This window comes from Salvelinus namaycush, chromosome 14 (assembly GCF_016432855.1).
Source record: "Salvelinus namaycush isolate Seneca chromosome 14, SaNama_1.0, whole genome shotgun sequence".
NCBI classification, from domain to species: Eukaryota; Metazoa; Chordata; class Actinopteri; order Salmoniformes; family Salmonidae; genus Salvelinus; species Salvelinus namaycush.
This window is the reverse complement of record NC_052320.1, coordinates 24,562,756-24,581,087: the sequence shown is the minus strand read 5'-3', so window position 1 is coordinate 24,581,087 and position 18,332 is coordinate 24,562,756. Positions and strand designations below refer to the sequence as shown.

At 41.1% G+C, this 18,332-nt stretch overlaps 1 protein-coding gene across 5 annotated transcripts; it reads left to right on the top strand.

Moving 5' to 3' along the window:
* The first annotated feature begins 7,081 nt into the window (after window positions 1-7,081).
* tardbpa (TAR DNA binding protein a) lies at window positions 7,082-11,577 on the top strand. 5 transcript variants are annotated; one of them, XR_005478141.1, is made up of 7 exons: window positions 7,082-7,827; window positions 8,143-8,306; window positions 8,410-8,550; window positions 8,667-8,837; window positions 8,955-9,039; window positions 9,852-9,998; window positions 10,717-11,577. XR_005478141.1 is itself a non-coding variant. In XM_039008279.1 (6 exons), the coding sequence occupies exons 1-6, from the start codon at window positions 7,587-7,589 to the stop codon at window positions 9,944-9,946; spliced, it is 924 nt and encodes a 307-aa protein (XP_038864207.1). In that variant the 5' UTR covers window positions 7,082-7,586; the 3' UTR covers window positions 9,947-10,654. The 5 variants fall into 5 exon arrangements, 3 of the variants coding, with proteins under 3 accessions (XP_038864207.1, XP_038864206.1, XP_038864205.1); XR_005478140.1 differs by having other exon boundaries at window positions 8,955-9,066; XM_039008279.1 differs by lacking the exon at window positions 10,717-11,577 and having other exon boundaries at window positions 8,955-9,066; window positions 9,852-10,654.
* Window positions 11,578-18,332: the final 6,755 nt, after the last annotated feature.

The window sequence follows — 18,332 nt, the reverse complement described above, 5'->3', positions numbered from 1 at the left end:
TAACGCGTTAGTAAACCCGCTGCAATCATGCAGTATAGTGTACAGTCAGCAAGCAGTTTAGCAGTTAAAAAAAGCTTGCCTTGACTTGGAAGAGTTCATCGGTTGGATAGCCACAGCCAGCTAGCTAACATACGTATGATTTTAATATCAAATAGAAAAATGCAACTGACATCGATATAGATTTTCCAATTGAATGGTTGGAGTAAAAGCCTATCGACACTCCGTATTATCCAGTACCCCATGAAATAACACAATATATAGATTCTACAGACCCTACTGAGAACTCCCAACCCCGCTTTTACATCAGCACATAATAGTTGTTTCTCTATAAGCCAATATGTAATTCACATACAGTGTATTGCATTGAGGGCAATGGAGTGGGTGGAGTAAAAGCCCAGCAACATGTCGTTTTATCCAGTACTAACCTCTTTTTATCCAGTACTAACCGAACCCCACTTTTACATCGACATAATGAATAGTTTTTTCTCTAGAAGCCAATATGTATACTACTGTTCAAAAGTTTGGCGGCACTTAGAAATGTCCTTGTTTTTGAAAGAAAAGCACATTTTTTGTCCATTAAAATAACATCAAATTGATCAGAAATACAGTGTAGACATTGTTAATGTTGTAAATGACTTTTGTAGCTGGAAACAGCAGATTTTTTATGGAATATCTACATAGGCGTATTGAGGCCCATTATCAGCAACCATCACTCCTGTGTTCCATTGGCAAGTTTATCATTTTAAAAGCCTAATTGATCATCAGAAAACTCTTTTGCAATTATGTTAGCACAGCTGAAAACAATTGTGCTGTTTAAAGAAGGAACAAAACTGGCCTTCTTTTGACTAGTTGAGTATCTGGAGCATCAGAATTTGTGGGTTCGATTACAGGCTCAAAATGGCCAGAAACAAAGAACTTTCTTCTGAAACTCGTCAGTCTATTCTTGTTCTGAGAAATGAAGGCTATTCCATGCGACAAATTGCCAAGAAACTGAAGATCTGGTACAACGCTGTGTACTACTCCCGTCACAGAACTGCGCAAATTGGCTCTAACCAGAATAGAAAGAGGAGTGGGAGGCCCCGGTGCACAACTGAGCAAGAGGACAAGTACATTAGAGTGTCTAGTTTGACAAACAGACACCTCACAAGTCCTCAACTGGCAGCTTCATTAAATAGTACCCGCAAACCACCAGTCTCAACGTCAACAGTGAAGATGCGACTCCTGGATGCTGGCCTTCTAGGCAGAGTTGCAAAGAAAAATACATATCTCAGACTGGCCAATAAAAAGAAAAGAAAAGGCAAAAGAACACAGAAACTGGACAGAGGAATATTGAAAAAAAGTATTATGGACAGACAAATCTAAGTTTGAGGTGTTCGGATGACAAAGAAGAACATTTGTGAGACACAGAATAAATGAAAAGCATGGTGGAGGCAATGTGATGGTCAGGGGGTGCTTTGGTGGTGGTATAGTGGGAGATTTGTGCAGTGTAAAATGGATCTTGAAGAAGGAAGGTTCTCACTCCATTTTGCAACGCCATGCAATACCCTGTGGACGGCGCTTAATTGGAGCCAATTTCCTCCTTCAACAGGATAATGACCCAAACCACAGCTCCAAACTATGCAAGAACTATTTAGGGAAGAAGCAGTCAGCTTGGATTCTGTCTATAATGGAGTGGCCAGCACAGTAACCGGATCTCAACCCTATTGAGCTGTTGTGGAAGCAGCTTGACCGTATGGTACGTAAGAACTGTCCATCATTCCAATCCAACTTGTGGGAGGTGCTTCAAGAAGCATGGGGTAAAATCTCTTTAGATTACCTCAACAAATTGACAACTAGAATGCCAAAGGTCTGCAAGGCTGTAATTGCTACAAATTGAGGATTCTTTTGAAGGATACAATTATTATTTCAATTAAAAATCCTTATTTATAACCTTGTCAACATCTTGACTATATTTCCTACTCATTTTGCAACTCATTTCATGTATGTTTTCATGGAAAACAAGGAAGTTTCTAAGTTCCCCATGAAATAACACCATTTACCTCAACTAACATGTACCCCTGCACATTGACTCGGTACAGGTACCCGCTCTATATAGCCTCGTTATTATTATTTTATTGTGTTACTTTTTTTTATTTTTTTATTACATTAGTTTATTTAATAAATATTTTCTTAACTCTATTTCTAGAACTGCATTGTTGATTAAGGGCTTGTAAGTAAGCATTTCACGGTAAGGTGTACATCTGTTGTATTAGGAGCGTGTGACAAATAACAATTGATTTGATTTGATATACAGTGTATTCGGAAAGTATTCAGACCCCTTTTACCACAGCCTTATTTTAAAATGGATGAAATAGTTTTTTCCCTCATCAATCTACACACATTACCCCATAATGACAAATCAAAAACAGGTTTTTAGATTTTTAGCAAATTTATCAAAATAAAATACACTGAAATATCACATTTACATAAGTATTCAGACCCCTTACTCAGTACTTTGCTGAAGGACCTTTGGGAGAAATTACAGCCTCGCATCTTCTTGGGTATGATGCTACAAGCTTGGCACAGCTGTACTTTGGGAGTTTCCCCCTTATTCTTCTCTGCAGATCATCTCAAACTCTGTCAAGTTGGATGGGGAGCGTCGCTGCACAGCTATGTTCAGGTCTCTCCAGAGATGTTCGATCGGGTTCAAGTCCGGGCTCTGGCTGGGCCACTCAAGGACATTCAGAGACTTGTGTTGTGTTGGCTGTGTGTTAAGGAGTCTTTAGACCCAACTTAGTACTCCCAATCTCACTTGTACATCAATAATAGTAATAATAGTTTTTTCTCTATAAGCCAATAAGTAATTCATACAGTGGAGGTTAGAGGGGAGCCCTATAGGAGGATGGGTTCATTGTAATGGCTGGAATGGAATAAATGGAACCGTATCAAACACATGGTTAAATCTTTACAATGAGCCATCCTCCTATAGATCCTCCCACCAGCCTCCTCTGAATTCATATACAGTGTATTGCATTGAGGGCAATGGAATGGGTGGAGTAAAAGCCCAGCAACACTTTGGATTATCCAGTCCCCCATGAAATGACACCATATATAGATTCTACAGACCAATATTGTGAATATACCAGTCTGTACATTTTAGTTTTCAAGTGGTCTTAATTTTTATTTTTTTATTTTAAACATATATGTTTATTACCTGGGTGGTTCAATCCCTGAATGCTGATTGGTTGACAACCGTGGTATTTTTTATTTTACCTTTATTTAACTAGGCAAGTCAGTTAAGAACAAATTCTTATTTTCAATGACGGCCTAGGAACAGTGGGTTAACTGCCTTGTTCAGAGGCAAACAGACAAAACACACATCCAGGCTGTGTAAGGGCTATTTGACCAAGAAGTAGAGTGATGGAGAGCTGCATCAGATGACCTGGCCACAATCACCCAACCTCAACCCAATTGAGATGGTTTGGGATGAGTTGGACCGCAGAGTGAAGGAAAAGCAGCCAACAAGTGCTCAGCATATGTGGGAACTCCTTCAATACTGTTGGAAAAGCCTTCCTCATGAAGCTGGTTGAGAGAATGCCAAGAGTGTTCAAAGCTGTCATCAAGGCAAAGTGCGGCTACTTTGAAGAATCTCAAATATAAAATATAGTTAGATTTGTTTAACAGTTTTTTGTTACTACATGATTCCATATGTGTTATTACATAGTTTTGATGTCTTCACTATTATTCTACATCGTATAAAATAGTAAAATTAAATAAAAACCCTTGAATGAATAGGTGTGTCCAAACTTTTGACTGGTACTGTATATATTTTAAAAAAATCACAAATTCCTTCTTGCATTTGCTTATAAGCACCATAAAAATGGCCATTGATTACAATCAGATACGAATTGTGGGGGAGCCAGAGGGAGCAGCATTTTCCCATTCAAGTCTATTGCCATTGTAATGCATTGAGATTTATGCAAATATAGTTGTAGTATGAAAAGTATTAGTAGTAGTAGTTGTAGTACCAAAATGCTCTAAGTACACTGACCAGTGCCAGCCTGCTCCTGGTTTTAGTGTTGGTAGCTTTTACAGTTTTGGAACTAGAGGTTCCAGCGGAATAAGAAGAAGTATGAACAGTTTCTAAAGTTTGGCTTTGCTTTCAGAAAGCACACCTAACATTTACATTTTACATTTAGCAGACGCTCTTATCCAGAGCGACTTACAAATTGGTGCATTCACCTTATGATATCCAGTGGAAGAGCCACTTTACAATAGTGCATCTAAATCTTTTAAGGGGGGGGGGGGGTTAGAAGGATTACTTTATCCTATCCTAGGTATTCCTTAAAGAGGTGGGGTTTCAGGTGTCTCCGGAAGGTGGTGATTGACTCCGCTGTCCTGGCGTCGTGAGGGAGTTTGTTCCACCATTGGGGTGCCAGAGCAGCGAACAGTTTTGACTGGGCTGAGCGGGAAATGTACTTCCTCAGAGGTAGGGAGGCGAGCAGGCCAGAGGTGGATGAACGCAGTGCCCTTGTTTGGGTGTAGGGCCTGATCAGAGCCTGAAGGTACGGAGGTGCCGTTCCCCTCACAGCTCCGTAGGCAAGCACCATGGTCTAACAATGACATTGTTGATTAGATGCTTAGGCTATTTTCTCTTGAACCATATGATCTAGCCACTCGAAACTCTTGGACACAGATATAAACTAGATGGTAATTTTCCATCACAAATATTTTTGCGGCTTCACAAAGTATTTTTGTGGTAGTGTAAGAAGTTTCTAGAAGAAAAAGAAACGCACACCTATTTAGGCGAGGTGCTGGCTAGCGGAGTAGAAAACTTAAAAATAAAGGAGAGCCGCACACTCTAGGAGCTCAGATGCAAAAATGTAATTACCAACATTTCGACAGCCAAGCTGTCTTCATCAGGGTATGAACACAAACACTGCGGGATGACTCGTTTATATAGTGTCAAAAGACACACAGGTGTCTGTAATCATGGCCAAGAGTGGCCTAATATCATTGGTTAATTCTCAAATATTAAAATGGCATACAAAGTTTAAAATGTTTTACTTAAGTAAGCAGTGAAATATTGTCAAAGTTAAATATGTTAAAATAGCTGGTCTGATTACTTTGATAGACTACTATATCAACCTGATTACTTTGGAGTGTGGGGCAGTTGGATCACAAATAAGACTACTGCACTTGTATACACTCTCCTACTAGACAACTACAGTATATACAAACTGTAATAATTACTCATAAGGAATTAGAAAAATTGTGGGCTATCATTTAGGGACAGAAATATGATGGTGCCTCTAGTGGAAGATGTTTAGACGTTTGTTTTAGCTATAGTAACCTCCCTTTAACCATACATGTATTTCTTAATTAAATTATAAAGTTGTTAAAATAAAGTTATGGCTGGATGGATAGATCAATAAATAGGATATATAAATAAATGGATAGATAAATAAATTAAGGACACAGGATGAAATACCTAATGGATGGAAGGATGCAAAGATGCAAAGTTATGGAATATGGATGAATGGACATTTTGGGTCTACTAAGATTTGTGAATGTGTTGTGTAAGTCATTATATCTTTCTTTACTACACACAAAGAGTGTTTGAAATCAAAACAAACTATTCTTCAACCCTACTTCAGTGTTCTAATCAACATTTTTTTTTAAATGGCTTGGTACTAGTGGGGTGGCGAGCAAAGAATTGCACATCAGCGCCGCCAGCTGGATGCGGGTTTACTACTGTGCAAGGCAGACTACAGACCAGTACTAAAGGTAAAAGATAACTAACTATATGTAAACAAACAGTACTGTGTAGCATACCGGTAATAAGTTTTATGTGACCCCCCATTGTTATAATTTGTAAGTTCTGAAAAGTTCCATGGCAGTTAATTCATGGCAGTGGTAAATTAGGTGATGTGGTTACTAAAACAGCTGTATCTCTTGATTGGTAGTAGATGGTTCTGTTCTGATTCCAGATTTAAATAGCAGAGAAGTAGACCAAGATGTCATACCATTTAAGTTTTTGTCTAAAGTGCTGGGTAAGTGGTCAACATTATCGTTGTTTTGTAAAAGTGTAGACGAAAAGTAGTTGATGCAGAACTAAAACAGCTGTTGTTTTTGATTGGTAGAAGATAAATCTGTTCTGATTCCAGATTTGAATAGAAGAGAAGTATACCAATATGTCAGTCTCTCTTGGTTTTTGGCTAAAGTGCTGGGTAAGTAAAATTTCAGTTGTTTGTAAAACTTGAGATGAAAAGTAGTTGATGGGTTTATTAAAACAGTTGTCATTTTTTGTTGGTAGAAGATCATTCTGTTCTGTTTCAGAATTGAATAGCAGAGAAGTAGAGGCAGATTTCATATGCTCTAACTTTTTGTCTAAATTGTTGGGAAAGTATTCAAAGTAGCTGATTTTTGATTTTGTGTCAAAAGTTTTTTTTTTTTACAGTGAATAGAATAGAATGTTGGGTGTTATGATGTCACAATGGGACCTTTAGAATGCTGAGGAAATCCCATGAGACAAAAAATTTAATAGTTTAAAGTATACACAGTTTTATGCAAGCATACTATTCCAGACCAGTCTACACTTTTTAAAGTTTGAACAGCGTTTCTAGTTTAAACGGTGTAAGAGGAATAATAATTATAAATAATAATAACTATAAATCAGAAATAATTCTTACGACATCTAAAGTGTGGCTGCTGTCACAAGCCATACAAAAACTGTATAGTATATTAATACGTTTTTAAAAAAGTTATTCAAGTATAAATTACCTAAATTACCAAAGATTCTGGTAACTTTGGTAAATTACAGGTAGCCTGCAACACTAGAACCAACCCACTGAAATTAAATGTATTTTCAGAGGGAGATGTGGAATGCTTCTCAGAGTACATGGAGGTGTGAGTCCACAGAATGAGAATAGAGGGCTTGAGACTCTGGCTCTCCTTCCGGGCCCTAAGAATTGAGGGTGACTATCCCAGTTTAACTAACTAATTACCTAATAATCTACCCAGTAGGCAAAACTGGTTGAAATGTGGGCTTTTATTTTGAAGGTTCCTTTGTTACCGTACGAAACTGACGTCATAATTTGTGTACTAGCAAAGCGGACATTTTAGAAGTTTGAAGGTAAAGGAGATTAGCTGACGACTTTCATATAATATTTTCGTCTCAGAAATTTGAGGTGTAGTTATGCTGGTTTTATAATTTAATTCAAGAACCGGGTCGACCTCGTTTTTGAACTAGTAAAGAAGTTGAGTCCAATATTTTTGTATCATATGCGGGCGAGATCCTGCTGCTAGCCCGTCATTTTGCAAGTGTGCGTTGTTTTTTAGGCTGTTAAAAGAGGGCCCTTTCAGCTCTGACGCCAAATCTCGTTTTTTTACTTCAAAATAGACGTATGGCCCGTGAACGTATAAATTATAACTTGTGTCTTTGTGATTTTATTAAGATAGCTAGATTAGAAGCCCTTTGGAATATTGCTAGGCCAACTGGTTTGCTAGCTAACAATTGACAACCCCGCGTGCGCCATCAGCTTTGTGAACGTGGATTAGCCATTAGCTAGCTAGTTTACGTTACTTGCTAATCTAATTTAGAGACCATGGCAGAGTTGTACATTCGCGTGGGAGAGGATGAAAACGAAGAGCCAATGGAGATCCCATCTGAGGATGATGGCACTGTTTTGCTGTCAACAGTAGCAGCCCAGTTTCCCGGAGCGTGCGGCCTACGTTACAGGAGCCCTGCGTCTCAGTGCATGCGAGGCGTCCGTCTAGTTGAGGGCATCTTGCATGCACCTGAGAATGACTGGGGTAGTCTGGTGTACGTCGTCAACTACCCAAAAGGTAAGATGTACTAGCTAGCGACCAGTACTAGCTAGCTACGTTTGACTGACTGTACAGTGTGCACAGTCATGCGTAACTAGCTAGTACTTGTAACAGTAGCTATGCAGCCTCATTTAGTGAGTTACCAATTAACTAAAGTTGGTGCACGAAAAGTTTATTGGCCTTAGTTAACAACACTATCAGAACTACTTAACATGTATATTGCCAAGCTAGCTATTTTGCTCGTGTTTAGGCTAATGACGAATTATTTTTCTTGACTGCCTTTTGATTTTGTCTTATCGCTGTATCTTACAACATTTCGTATTCCTGTGTCAGATAACAAAAGGAAGATGGATGAAATGGATGCTGCCTCTGCTGTAAAAATGAAGAGAGGTATTGATAGAACATCAGACCTCATTATCCTTGGGTTGCCATGGAAAACATCTGAGCAAGATTTGAAAGACTACTTTGCCACTTTTGGAGAAGTCATCATGGTGCAGGTAACACAACCTTATCAAGATTTGGTTTAATGGTTGATGTATGTCATGGAGGTAACCATGCATGTCAATAATCATACTTTTCACTCTCTGCCTCTCTCTGCAGGTCAAAAGAGATGTCAAGACTGGGAACTCAAAAGGGTTTGGCTTTGTTCGGTTCACTGAGTATGAGACTCAATCCAAAGTGATTTCTCAGCGACACATGATCGATGGAAGATGGTGTGACTGCAAACTACCAAACTCTAAGGTATTTAATTAATATGTAAGGAGTACTCTCATTTGAATACTTTCCTTAAGTCTCCATTTTGTTCTATTCCCAGTGCATGTAAAATACTCAAGTGCTTTCTCTTATTTTCATGATAGGCAGGGCCTGATGAGCCCATGCGCAACTGTAAAATCTTTGTTGGCCGCTGCACAGAGGACATTACCACTGATGAGCTCCGGCAGTTCTTCATGCAGTATGGCGAGGTCACCGACGTCTTCATTCCCAAACCCTTCCGGGCGTTTGCATTCGTCACTTTCTCAGACGACCAGGTATGTTTTCCTATGGCCATCCCTCAACCTGTTGGGTCAAAACTTGACGTGGTACGCAGATTACACTGGTTGGTTTGCGTGTTGAATCATCTCATCCACCCGTCCCCGTCTCTCTAGGTTGCCTCAGCATTGTGCGGAGAGGACCTGATCATCAAGGGTGTCAGCGTGCACATCTCCAACGCCGAGCCTAAGCACAATAATAGTAGGCAAATGATGGATCGTGGGGCTGGTGGGTTCGGGGGTCAGGGCTATGGCGGTGGTCGTGGAGGGCTACCGAGCAGTGGCAGTAGCGGGGTGAATTTTGGGGGTTTTAGCCTTAACCCAGCCATGATGGCTGCCGCTCTGCAAAGTATGCTGGCTAACCAGCAGGGTCAGACCAATGTGGCAGGCACCGCCGTCGCCGGGCAGACAAGTGCCACCGGAGATCAAAGCCAAGCCTATAGTTCTAGCAGCACCAGTTACAGCAGCCCCAGCTCAGCTAGTCTTGGGTGGGCTGCAGGCACTAACTCTGCCGCCGGCAGTGGGTTCAGCTCTGGCTTTGGCACCTCTATGGAGTCAAAGTCATCAGGTTGGGGAATGTAGAGCGCTTTGATTGAACGTCTTATTTCTAGATTAATCTGGTAAGTATTTTGAGGGGCAAGAAAGAGTTAGTCATATCATATGTCCCTGCTATTTAAAACTTGCCTTTTTTGTCGTTTTGTTAAAGAAGACATTAATTGTGTGTGTGTGACTAATTCTGTAGGAAATGAGTGCGAGTGGTTGAAGTGTATAGTTAATGGTAAACTACTACACATGTAGTTTTTTTTTTTTTTGAGAAAAAGTTATTTTGTATAAGACATCCGATGACTGCATGCTAAGTAGATATTTGAGTATCACGACAGCCCCCCCCCCCCCCCCCCCCCAACCACGTGTATATGGTATTGAATTGGGTTTGATGTTTAATCTCTGTATGCAGTTGATTGTATCTTTGTTTACCGTTTTATGGAAACGCCTTCATGAAAATCTCTTCAACAGTTAACCAACTGTTTTCGAATTTCCCGGGAAGAAGCCCCTCGTTGGCAGCAATGTTCGACCGAACTCAGTATCGGTACCCCTCTTCCCATGTGTAAATGCTTTGCCATCAAAAGACACAGCTTCACTCTGCATATACTGTGTTAGACGGTGGGTGTTGCCTTTTTTTCTCCCCTCTTCATGGATATACAAATCTTGTCTGCTTTTTGTATCGCTTTTGAGAACAATGCGATTGGTGGTGGCCAAAGAGTGAGACTGAGTGAGCGAACGGGAAAGAAAGCAAGTGTGAAGAGGACTGGTTGTGCGATGCTAAAGGGCCAGATGTCTGCGAGAGTTAAGAATAACCTGTGGCTTTGTGCGAGTGTGAAAGGAAGAAGCAAGTACGAGTGTGTTCCATATGACCATCAAAAGGACATTTATCGCATATTGAGATCCCCAAAGTCTCCTTTCTCTAATATTTCTATCAAACTTAATCTTAAATACAGTGGAATGTTTAGCGCTATGGATATTTGTATCCTTTCTTGCTGTCTGATTTGATGTGAATGCTGTGTGCTTTATTTTCTTCTTGTTCCTACCTACCCCTTTGTGTGAAAATGTGACCTGTCGGTGATTCTGTGTTGAGAGCACTGGGGGAGCTTGGAGGAGTGATGTGCAAGTGAACTCGTGTGTCTTAAGAGGGTGCAGTGGCGAGCGTTTGACAAGTCCCTATTGAAAGTTTGTTGGCGTGTTTTTGAATGCATTTTATGTTTTGTGAATCAAAGGGAATTCTCAAATAAAATTTGACTAGGTATTTTGCCTACCTTACAGTGACTTTTTATTTTTTACTTAACATTAATTGTACTGCCAACACTTTAATTCGCATGTATAGGGGGGACCTTGGACACGGCTGGCCCAGGTTTACATCTGAACCCCAGAGTGAAGTCAATTTTCGGGAAGCTGAAGACTGGAGTTTGCACTGTTGGTTGGGGGCTGCAGAATGCCTTATGCCTGGAAAGGGACTTCTTCACCTCACTAACAAGACCCCTTGGATCACCCCACTGAAATTTATAACAGACCATTCTCAAATTGGGCAGAGGTATTTAGTTGTATACCTTCAAACAAGTACATTTTAAAAGCAACGCCAACATTTAATTTATGTAACGAATTACCTGCTATTTAGTGACCATGTTTTTGTTGAGTCCTTTTTTTATATATATATTTTTTTAGAAATGACCCGACTCTAAATCTTACATTTGAAAGATTCCTTTTGTGTCATTCATTTATGCTTTGTCCCAATACAGCCATCGGTTATTGTAAATGGAAAGATTTAAGTTAAAGGCTTTTATTAAAAGTATTCCGTTGATCTCTTTTTCATGTGGTTCGAAATGTACAAGTTTTGTTGGATTTACGGGACCTTAAATTATTTTACGGCTGTAAAGGGGAGTGACTCGAGTCAGTTTTACAGGGTTTTAGATATTTGGAAAATTCTTGAACTCGCCAGTGGCAGGTTCAATGAGTTAGCCAGCTAACTTGCCTATATATTTTAAACTTTTGGGCATGACTCGATTGACTCGAACAACCAACAACACATATGTAAGTTTAGCTTCTGGTTCTTTATCAAAGTTAGCTGGCTAACTAATTGAACCTACTTTGTAGTATACCCCTCACAAATTGTGTTACTTATGTACAGACATGGAACTCTTATTTTTAGTTCACTGAAGTGTAAAATAAAGTTTTAAATTTGTAATAATTTGTTGTATTTCTCTGTTTAGACAAGGCTATGTCTTTCAGCAGCCAGCACCATATTTGGTGCAGAGTTCACAATCTCTTAAATTTGAGTCAGTGGCAGCCCTGAGGCAACATTGGAGCAATATCTTTTATAGATCAACTCTGTAATTTGTTGAATTTAGACAATTGGAGCGTGACAGCCAGGCAATCTCATTGAGAATAGGTGCAATTTGCTTATTAACTGGCTCATACCCAATTGATTGTCTGATATGGCAAATAACATTTCAACCTCCAGGTGGTAGCAAATCGTAACAAAGTCTGGCCCACAACTTTTCATGTGGCATCTAAGTCTTATTCATTTAATAGATTTAAGAACTTTTGAATTTGCATAAATCGTTCAAATATGTAAAAATGAATTGACAGCCAAATGTCAGCTAAAGGCAGTGTTGATTTAAAGGGGCAATCTGCACTTGCTACATACATTTTTTGACTATTAAATTCATGATCTATACCCATTGATTTGTGAAGTATACAATTTATAAATGCCTCATGATCTTAGTTCAATTGTCCAACCCTGTTCCTGGAGAGCTACTGTACTGTAGGTCAGGGTTTCCCAAACTTGGTCCTGGGGCCCTCCCTGGGTGCAAGTTTTGGTTGTTGCCCTAGCACTACACAGCTGTTCCAAATAATTAAAGCTTGATGATTGGTGGGTTTTGGGAAACCCTGCTGTAGGTTTTCACTCTAACCCTAATCTAGCGCACCTGATTCTAATAATTAGCTGATTTATAAACTGAATCAAATTATTTACAACTGGGTTCGGGGCAAAAACTTACAGGCGGGTAGCACTCCAGGAACAGGGTTGGAGAGCCCTGATCTAAACCCAACAGGCTCCAAAATAAGATTGTTTACAATTACATTGTTTATCAACAAAGGAGTAAAACAAACACGATAGTCTCAAAACAGGGCGTCAGGTAGCCTAGCGGTTAGAGAGTTTGGCCAGTAACCTAAAGTTTGAATCCCTGAGCCGACTAGGTGAAAAATGTGTTGATCTGCTCTTGAGCAAGGCACTTACCCCTAATTGCTCCAGGGTCGCCATCAATAATGGCTGATCCCTGGCCGTGACCCCACTCTGAGGTCGTCTCGGGGGAGTGGGATATGCAAAAAAACACATTTCCATTTCACACCACACACTTCTACATGTGTGAAACAGTACAAAAATAAGCACCCCCTATTTGACCTTTGACATGGGGCTGGATTCAATCCATATTGCAGAAGATCCGTGCCAAAATGTAAAGGTAATTTCCAATCAAGCTGTGAATGCGGTCTCCACGACTGCGGAAACAATACCTTTAATTGTCAGTAGTGCCATAAATCGGATCTTTAGCGCCAAGGATTGAGTAGAGCCCATGGTTAAGACTGTAATTTTGATCTCATGGATGGTCAGTCCTTGAATTTTAAAGTGGTTACATTTCTCCAGCCTCATCCCGAGCTATTTACCAAATCAAATTTTATTTGCCACATGCGCCGAATACAACAGGTGTAGACCTTACAGTGAAATGCTTACAAGCCCTTAACTAACAATGCAGTTAAGAAAAATACCTACAAATAAATAAAAGTAACAAATAATTAAAGAGCAGCAGTAAAATAACAATAGCGAGGCTATATACAGGGGGTACCGGTACAGAGTCAGTGTGCGGGGCAACCAGTTAGTCGAGGTAATTGAGGTATGTACATGTAGGTAGAGTTATTAAAGTGACTGCATAGATGATAACAGAGAGTAGCAGCAGTGTAAAAGAGGGGGGGGGACAACGCAAATAGTCTGGGTGGCCATTTGATTAGATGTTCAGGAGTGTTATGACTTGGGGGTAGAAGCTGTTTAGAAGCCACTTGGACATAGATTTGGCGCTCCGGTACCGCTTGCCATGCGGTAGCAGAGAGAACAGCCTATGACTAGGGTGGCTGGAGTCTCTGACAATTTTTAGGGCCTTCCTCTGACACCGCCTGCTATAGAGGTCCTGGGTGGCAGGAAGCTTGGCCCCAGTGATGTACTGGGCCCTACGCACTACCCTCTGTAGTGCCTTGCGGTCGGAGGCTGAGCAGTTGCCATACCAGGCAGTGATGCAACCAGTCAGGATGCTCTCGATCTTGCAGTTGTATAACTTTTTGAGTATCTGAGGACCCATGACAAATCTTTTCAGTCTCCTGAGGGGGAATAGGTTTTGTCGTGCCAACTATACGACTGTCTTGGTGTGCTTGAACCATGTCCGTTTGTTGATGATGTGGACGCCAAGGAACTTGGAAGTTCTCAACCTGCTCCACTGCAGCCCCGTTGATGAGAATGGGGGCGTGCTCGGTCCTCTTTTTCCTGTAGTCCACAATCATCTCCTTTGTCTTGACTGGTGCACTTCACAAAATAGATGGCATCATGAGGATGGACAATTATGTGGATATATTGAAGCAACATCTCAAGACATCAGTCAGGAAGTTAAAGCTTGGTTATAAATGGGTCTTCCAAATGGACAATGACCCCAAGCATACTTCCAAAGTTGTGGCAAAATGGATTAAGGACAACGAAGTCAAGGTATTGGAGTGGCCATCACAAAGCCCTGGCCTCAAAGAAAATGTGTGGGCAGAACTGAAAAAGTGCGTGCGAGCAAGGAGGCCTACAAACCTGACTCAGTTACACCAGCTCTGTCAGGAGGAATGGGCCAAAATTCACCCAACTTATCTGAAACGTTTGACCCAAGTTCAACAATTTAAAGGCAATGCTACCAAATACGAATTGAGTGTATGTTAACTTCTGAACCACTGGGAATGTTATGAAAGAAATAAAAGTTGAAATAAATCTTCTCTCTACTATTATTTATTTCTCTACTATTATTTCACATTCTTAAAATAAAGTGGTGATCCTAACTGGCCAAAACAGGACATTTTTACTAGGATTAAATGTCAGGAATTGTGAAAAACTGAGTTTAAATGTATTTGGCTAAGGTGTATGTAAACTTCCGACTTCAACTGTATTTATCAATCATTTAAAAAAAAACTGGTTTAGCGAACCTTGTTGTTTGATTTATCCTGAAAGTTGCCATATTAAATTGTTCAATTCATACAATATTGGAAGGTGAGAAAAGTGTACAATAGGGGTTGAACAATAGTCCTATGAATCTACTCTAATAAACCTCACTAATCATGGAACTGTGATGACAACGATCCAGTCATCTTGAACCTTGCGCCAGGTGGCTAAAGTGTATGTGTGTATAATTGACGGTGACTACCAATAGTAGATAATATTTAACACGATAGAGTGAAAAGTCCGGGCATATAATAAAAGATTCTAGAAATCATAAATCAACTTCGTATGTTTGGTGCTGCACTGTCATTTGCTCATGGCTACAGAAGCCTATATCTTAAGTTATAAGGCACGCATTTCATAAACTTCACTGTGGAAAAGGTGACATGTTGATATGCTTCAGTTTAGGGCCTCCCGGGTGGCGCAGTGGTCTAGGGCTGCGCCACCAGAGTCTCTGGGTTCGCGCCCAGGCTCTGTCGCAGCCGGCCGCGACCGGGAGGTCCGTGGGGCGACGCACAATTGGCATAGCGTTGTCCGGGTTAGGGAGGGTTTGGCCGGTAGGGATATCCTTGTCTCATCGCGCTCCAGCGACCCCTGTGGTGGGCCGGGCGCAGTGCGCGCTAACCAAGCGGGCCAGGTACACGGTGTTTCCTCCGACACATTGGTGCGGCTGGCTTCCGGGTTGGAGGCGCGCTGTGTTAAGAAGCAGTGCGGCTTGGTTGGGTGGTGCTTCGGAGGACGCATGGCTTTCGACCTTCGTCTCTCCCGAGCCCGTACGGGAGTTGTAGCGATGAGACAAGATAGTAATTACTACCGACCACGAAAATTGGGGAGAAAATGGGATAAAAATATATATAAAAAAATAAATAAAAAAATAAGATATGCTTCAGTTTGCTGGCTTAAGACTGGTTTCACGTCTCCAGCGATCGTACGGTAAAATCTAAAACAATTGTCATTTATATTTAGAATCCCCTTATCCAAACGGCTTACTCATTATCAATAGCTCAGATACATTTGTAAATTACAGTCCATGGAGAATGGCGTTATTTATATATATATAAAGACGTTCCTTATCCATATATATACACTGCTCAAAAAAATAAAGGGAACACTTAAACAACACAATGTAACTCCAAGTCAATCACACTTCTGTGAAATCAAACTGTCCACTGATTGACAATAAATTTCACATGCTGTTGTGCAAATGGAATAGACAAAAGGTGGAAATTATAGGCAATTAGCAAGACACCCCCAATAAAGGAGTGGTTCTGCAGGTGGTGACCACAGACCACTTCTCAGTTCCTATGCTTCCTGGCTGATGTTTTGGTCACTTTTGAATCTAGTGGTAGCATGAGACGGAGTCTACAACCCATACAAGTGGCTCAGGTAGTGCAGCTCATCCAGGATGGCACATCAATGCGAGCTGTGGCAAGAAGGTTTGCTGTGTCTGTCAGCGTAGTGTCCAGAGCATTGAGGCCCTACCAGGAGACAGGCCAGTACATCAGGAGACGTGGAGGAGGCCGTAGGAGGGCAACAACCCAGCAGCAGGACCGCTACCTCCGCCTTTGTGCAAGGAGGAGCACTGCCAGAGCCCTGCAAAATGACCTCCAGCAGGCCACAAATGTGCATGTGTCTGCTCAAACGGTCAGAAACAGACTACATGAGGGTGGTATGAGGGCCCGACGTCCACAGGTGGGGGTTGTGCTTACAGCCCAACACCGTGCAGGACGTTTGGCATTTGCCAGAGAACACCAAGATTGGCAAATTCGCCACTGGCGCCCTGTGCTCTTCACAGATGAAAGCAGGTTCACACTGAGCACATGTGACAGACGTGACAGAGTCTGGAGACGCCGTGGAGAACGTTCTGCTGCCTGCAACATCCTCCAGCATGACCGGTTTGGCGGTGGGTCAGTCATGGTGTGGGGTGGCATTTCTTTGTGGGGCCGCACAGCCCTCCATGTGCTCGCCAGAGGTAGCCTGACTGCCATTAGGTACCGAGATGAGATCCTCAGACCCCTTGTGAGACCATATGCTGACACATGCACATTTGTGGCCTGCTGGAGGTCATTTTGCAGGGCTCTGGCAGTGCTCCTCCTTGCACAAAGGCGGAGGTAGCGGTCCTGCTGCTGGGTTGTTGCCCTCCTACGGCCTCCTCCACGTCTCCTGATGTACTGGCCTGTCTCCTGGTAGCGCCTCCATGCTCTGGACACTACGCTGACAGACACAGCAAACCTTCTTGCCACAGCTCGCATTGATGTGCCATCCTGGATGAGCTGCACTACCTGAGCCACTTGTGTGGGTTGTAGACTCCGTCTCATGCTACCACTAGAGTGAAAGCACCGCCAGCTTTCAAAAGTGACCAAAACATCAGCCAGGAAGCATAGGAACTGAGAAGTGGTCTGTGGTCACCACCTGCAGAACCACTCCTTTATTGGGGGTGTCTTGCTAATTGCCTATAATTTCCACCTTTTGTCTATTCCATTTGCACAACAGCATGTGAAATTTATTGTCAATCAGTGTTGCTTCCTAAGTGGACAGTTTGATTTCACAGAAGTGTGATTGACTTGGAGTTACATTGTGTTGTTTAAGTGTTCCCTTTATTTTTTTGAGCAGTGTATATATATATATATATATATATATATATATATATATATATATATATATATATATATAAAAATATGTTCCTTATCCATTGTTTCATCACGTGTAAATGTGATGGAATTATTAGGGAATTAAATCAAGGTCAGAATACCTGTATCTGTAGACACACACCACATTTAAATCTCTTTAATCTCCACCCCAAACGAATAGCATGGTATTAGCATGCTTAAATTCAGGGTCATAATATGCATAGAGGGAAAAGTGCATAAAACGGGAATTACTTTCCATTAAACTCGCCAGAGCTGGTGGACTGGTCTAGTGGGTTGTATGCTGGGCGTGATTGTCATGCTGCTGACATGACATGTTGGATTCAATCTTCTAACTGATCTCAGGGATGATGATTTCAGGCTAAATATGAGTGCTGGAGGTATGAGGTTAATGAAATTAAGATGTATATTTTTCTGCATGGACATCTATAAAATAACTAGTTGACATCCATTGGATAGGCTGGATGATAAACAAGATACTATGGTGTAATTCAGTAGACATTCAAACTTGACCTCTTTGCTCGTGGTCTGTTAGATCACATGCATGAATGTTGCCCATTGTTTGAAGCAGTTTATTTTGCCTTGGAGTGCTTTTGAGTCAAACAGGTATGGTAAATGGACCGAATTATGGGACAGAAAGGGGCACACCATGAGCAAAATATTGTTAGCGTAAAACTAAGGATAGTGTGGTTTCATGAGTTAAGAAATGCAAATGACCCATATACAGTGCCTTCGTAAAGTATTCAAACCCCTTGACGTTTTCCACATTTTGTTACGTTACAGACTCATTTTAAAATGGATTAAATAAAAACCTCAGCAATTTTACACACAATACACCATTATGACAATATGAAAACAGGTTTTTAGAAATGTATATATAAAAAAAATATTACATAAGTATTCAGACCCTTTGCTATGACACTCGAAATTGAGCTCAGGTGCATCCGGTTTCCATTGATCATCCTTGAGATTCTACAACTTGATTGGAGTCCACCTGTGGTAAATTTAATTGATTGGACATGATTTGGAAAGGCACACTCCTGTCCATATAAGGTCCCA

Coding starts and splice junctions, on each gene's coding strand:
- tardbpa (XM_039008277.1), top strand. CDS start 7,587: ATGGCAGAGTTGTACATTCGCGTGGGAGAGGATGAAAACGAAGAGCCA. Junction 7,828..8,142: donor CGTCGTCAACTACCCAAAAG/GTAAGATGTACT, acceptor TTCCTGTGTCAG/ATAACAAAAGGAAGATGGAT. Junction 8,838..8,954: donor TCACTTTCTCAGACGACCAG/GTATGTTTTCCT, acceptor CCGTCTCTCTAG/GTTGCCTCAGCATTGTGCGG.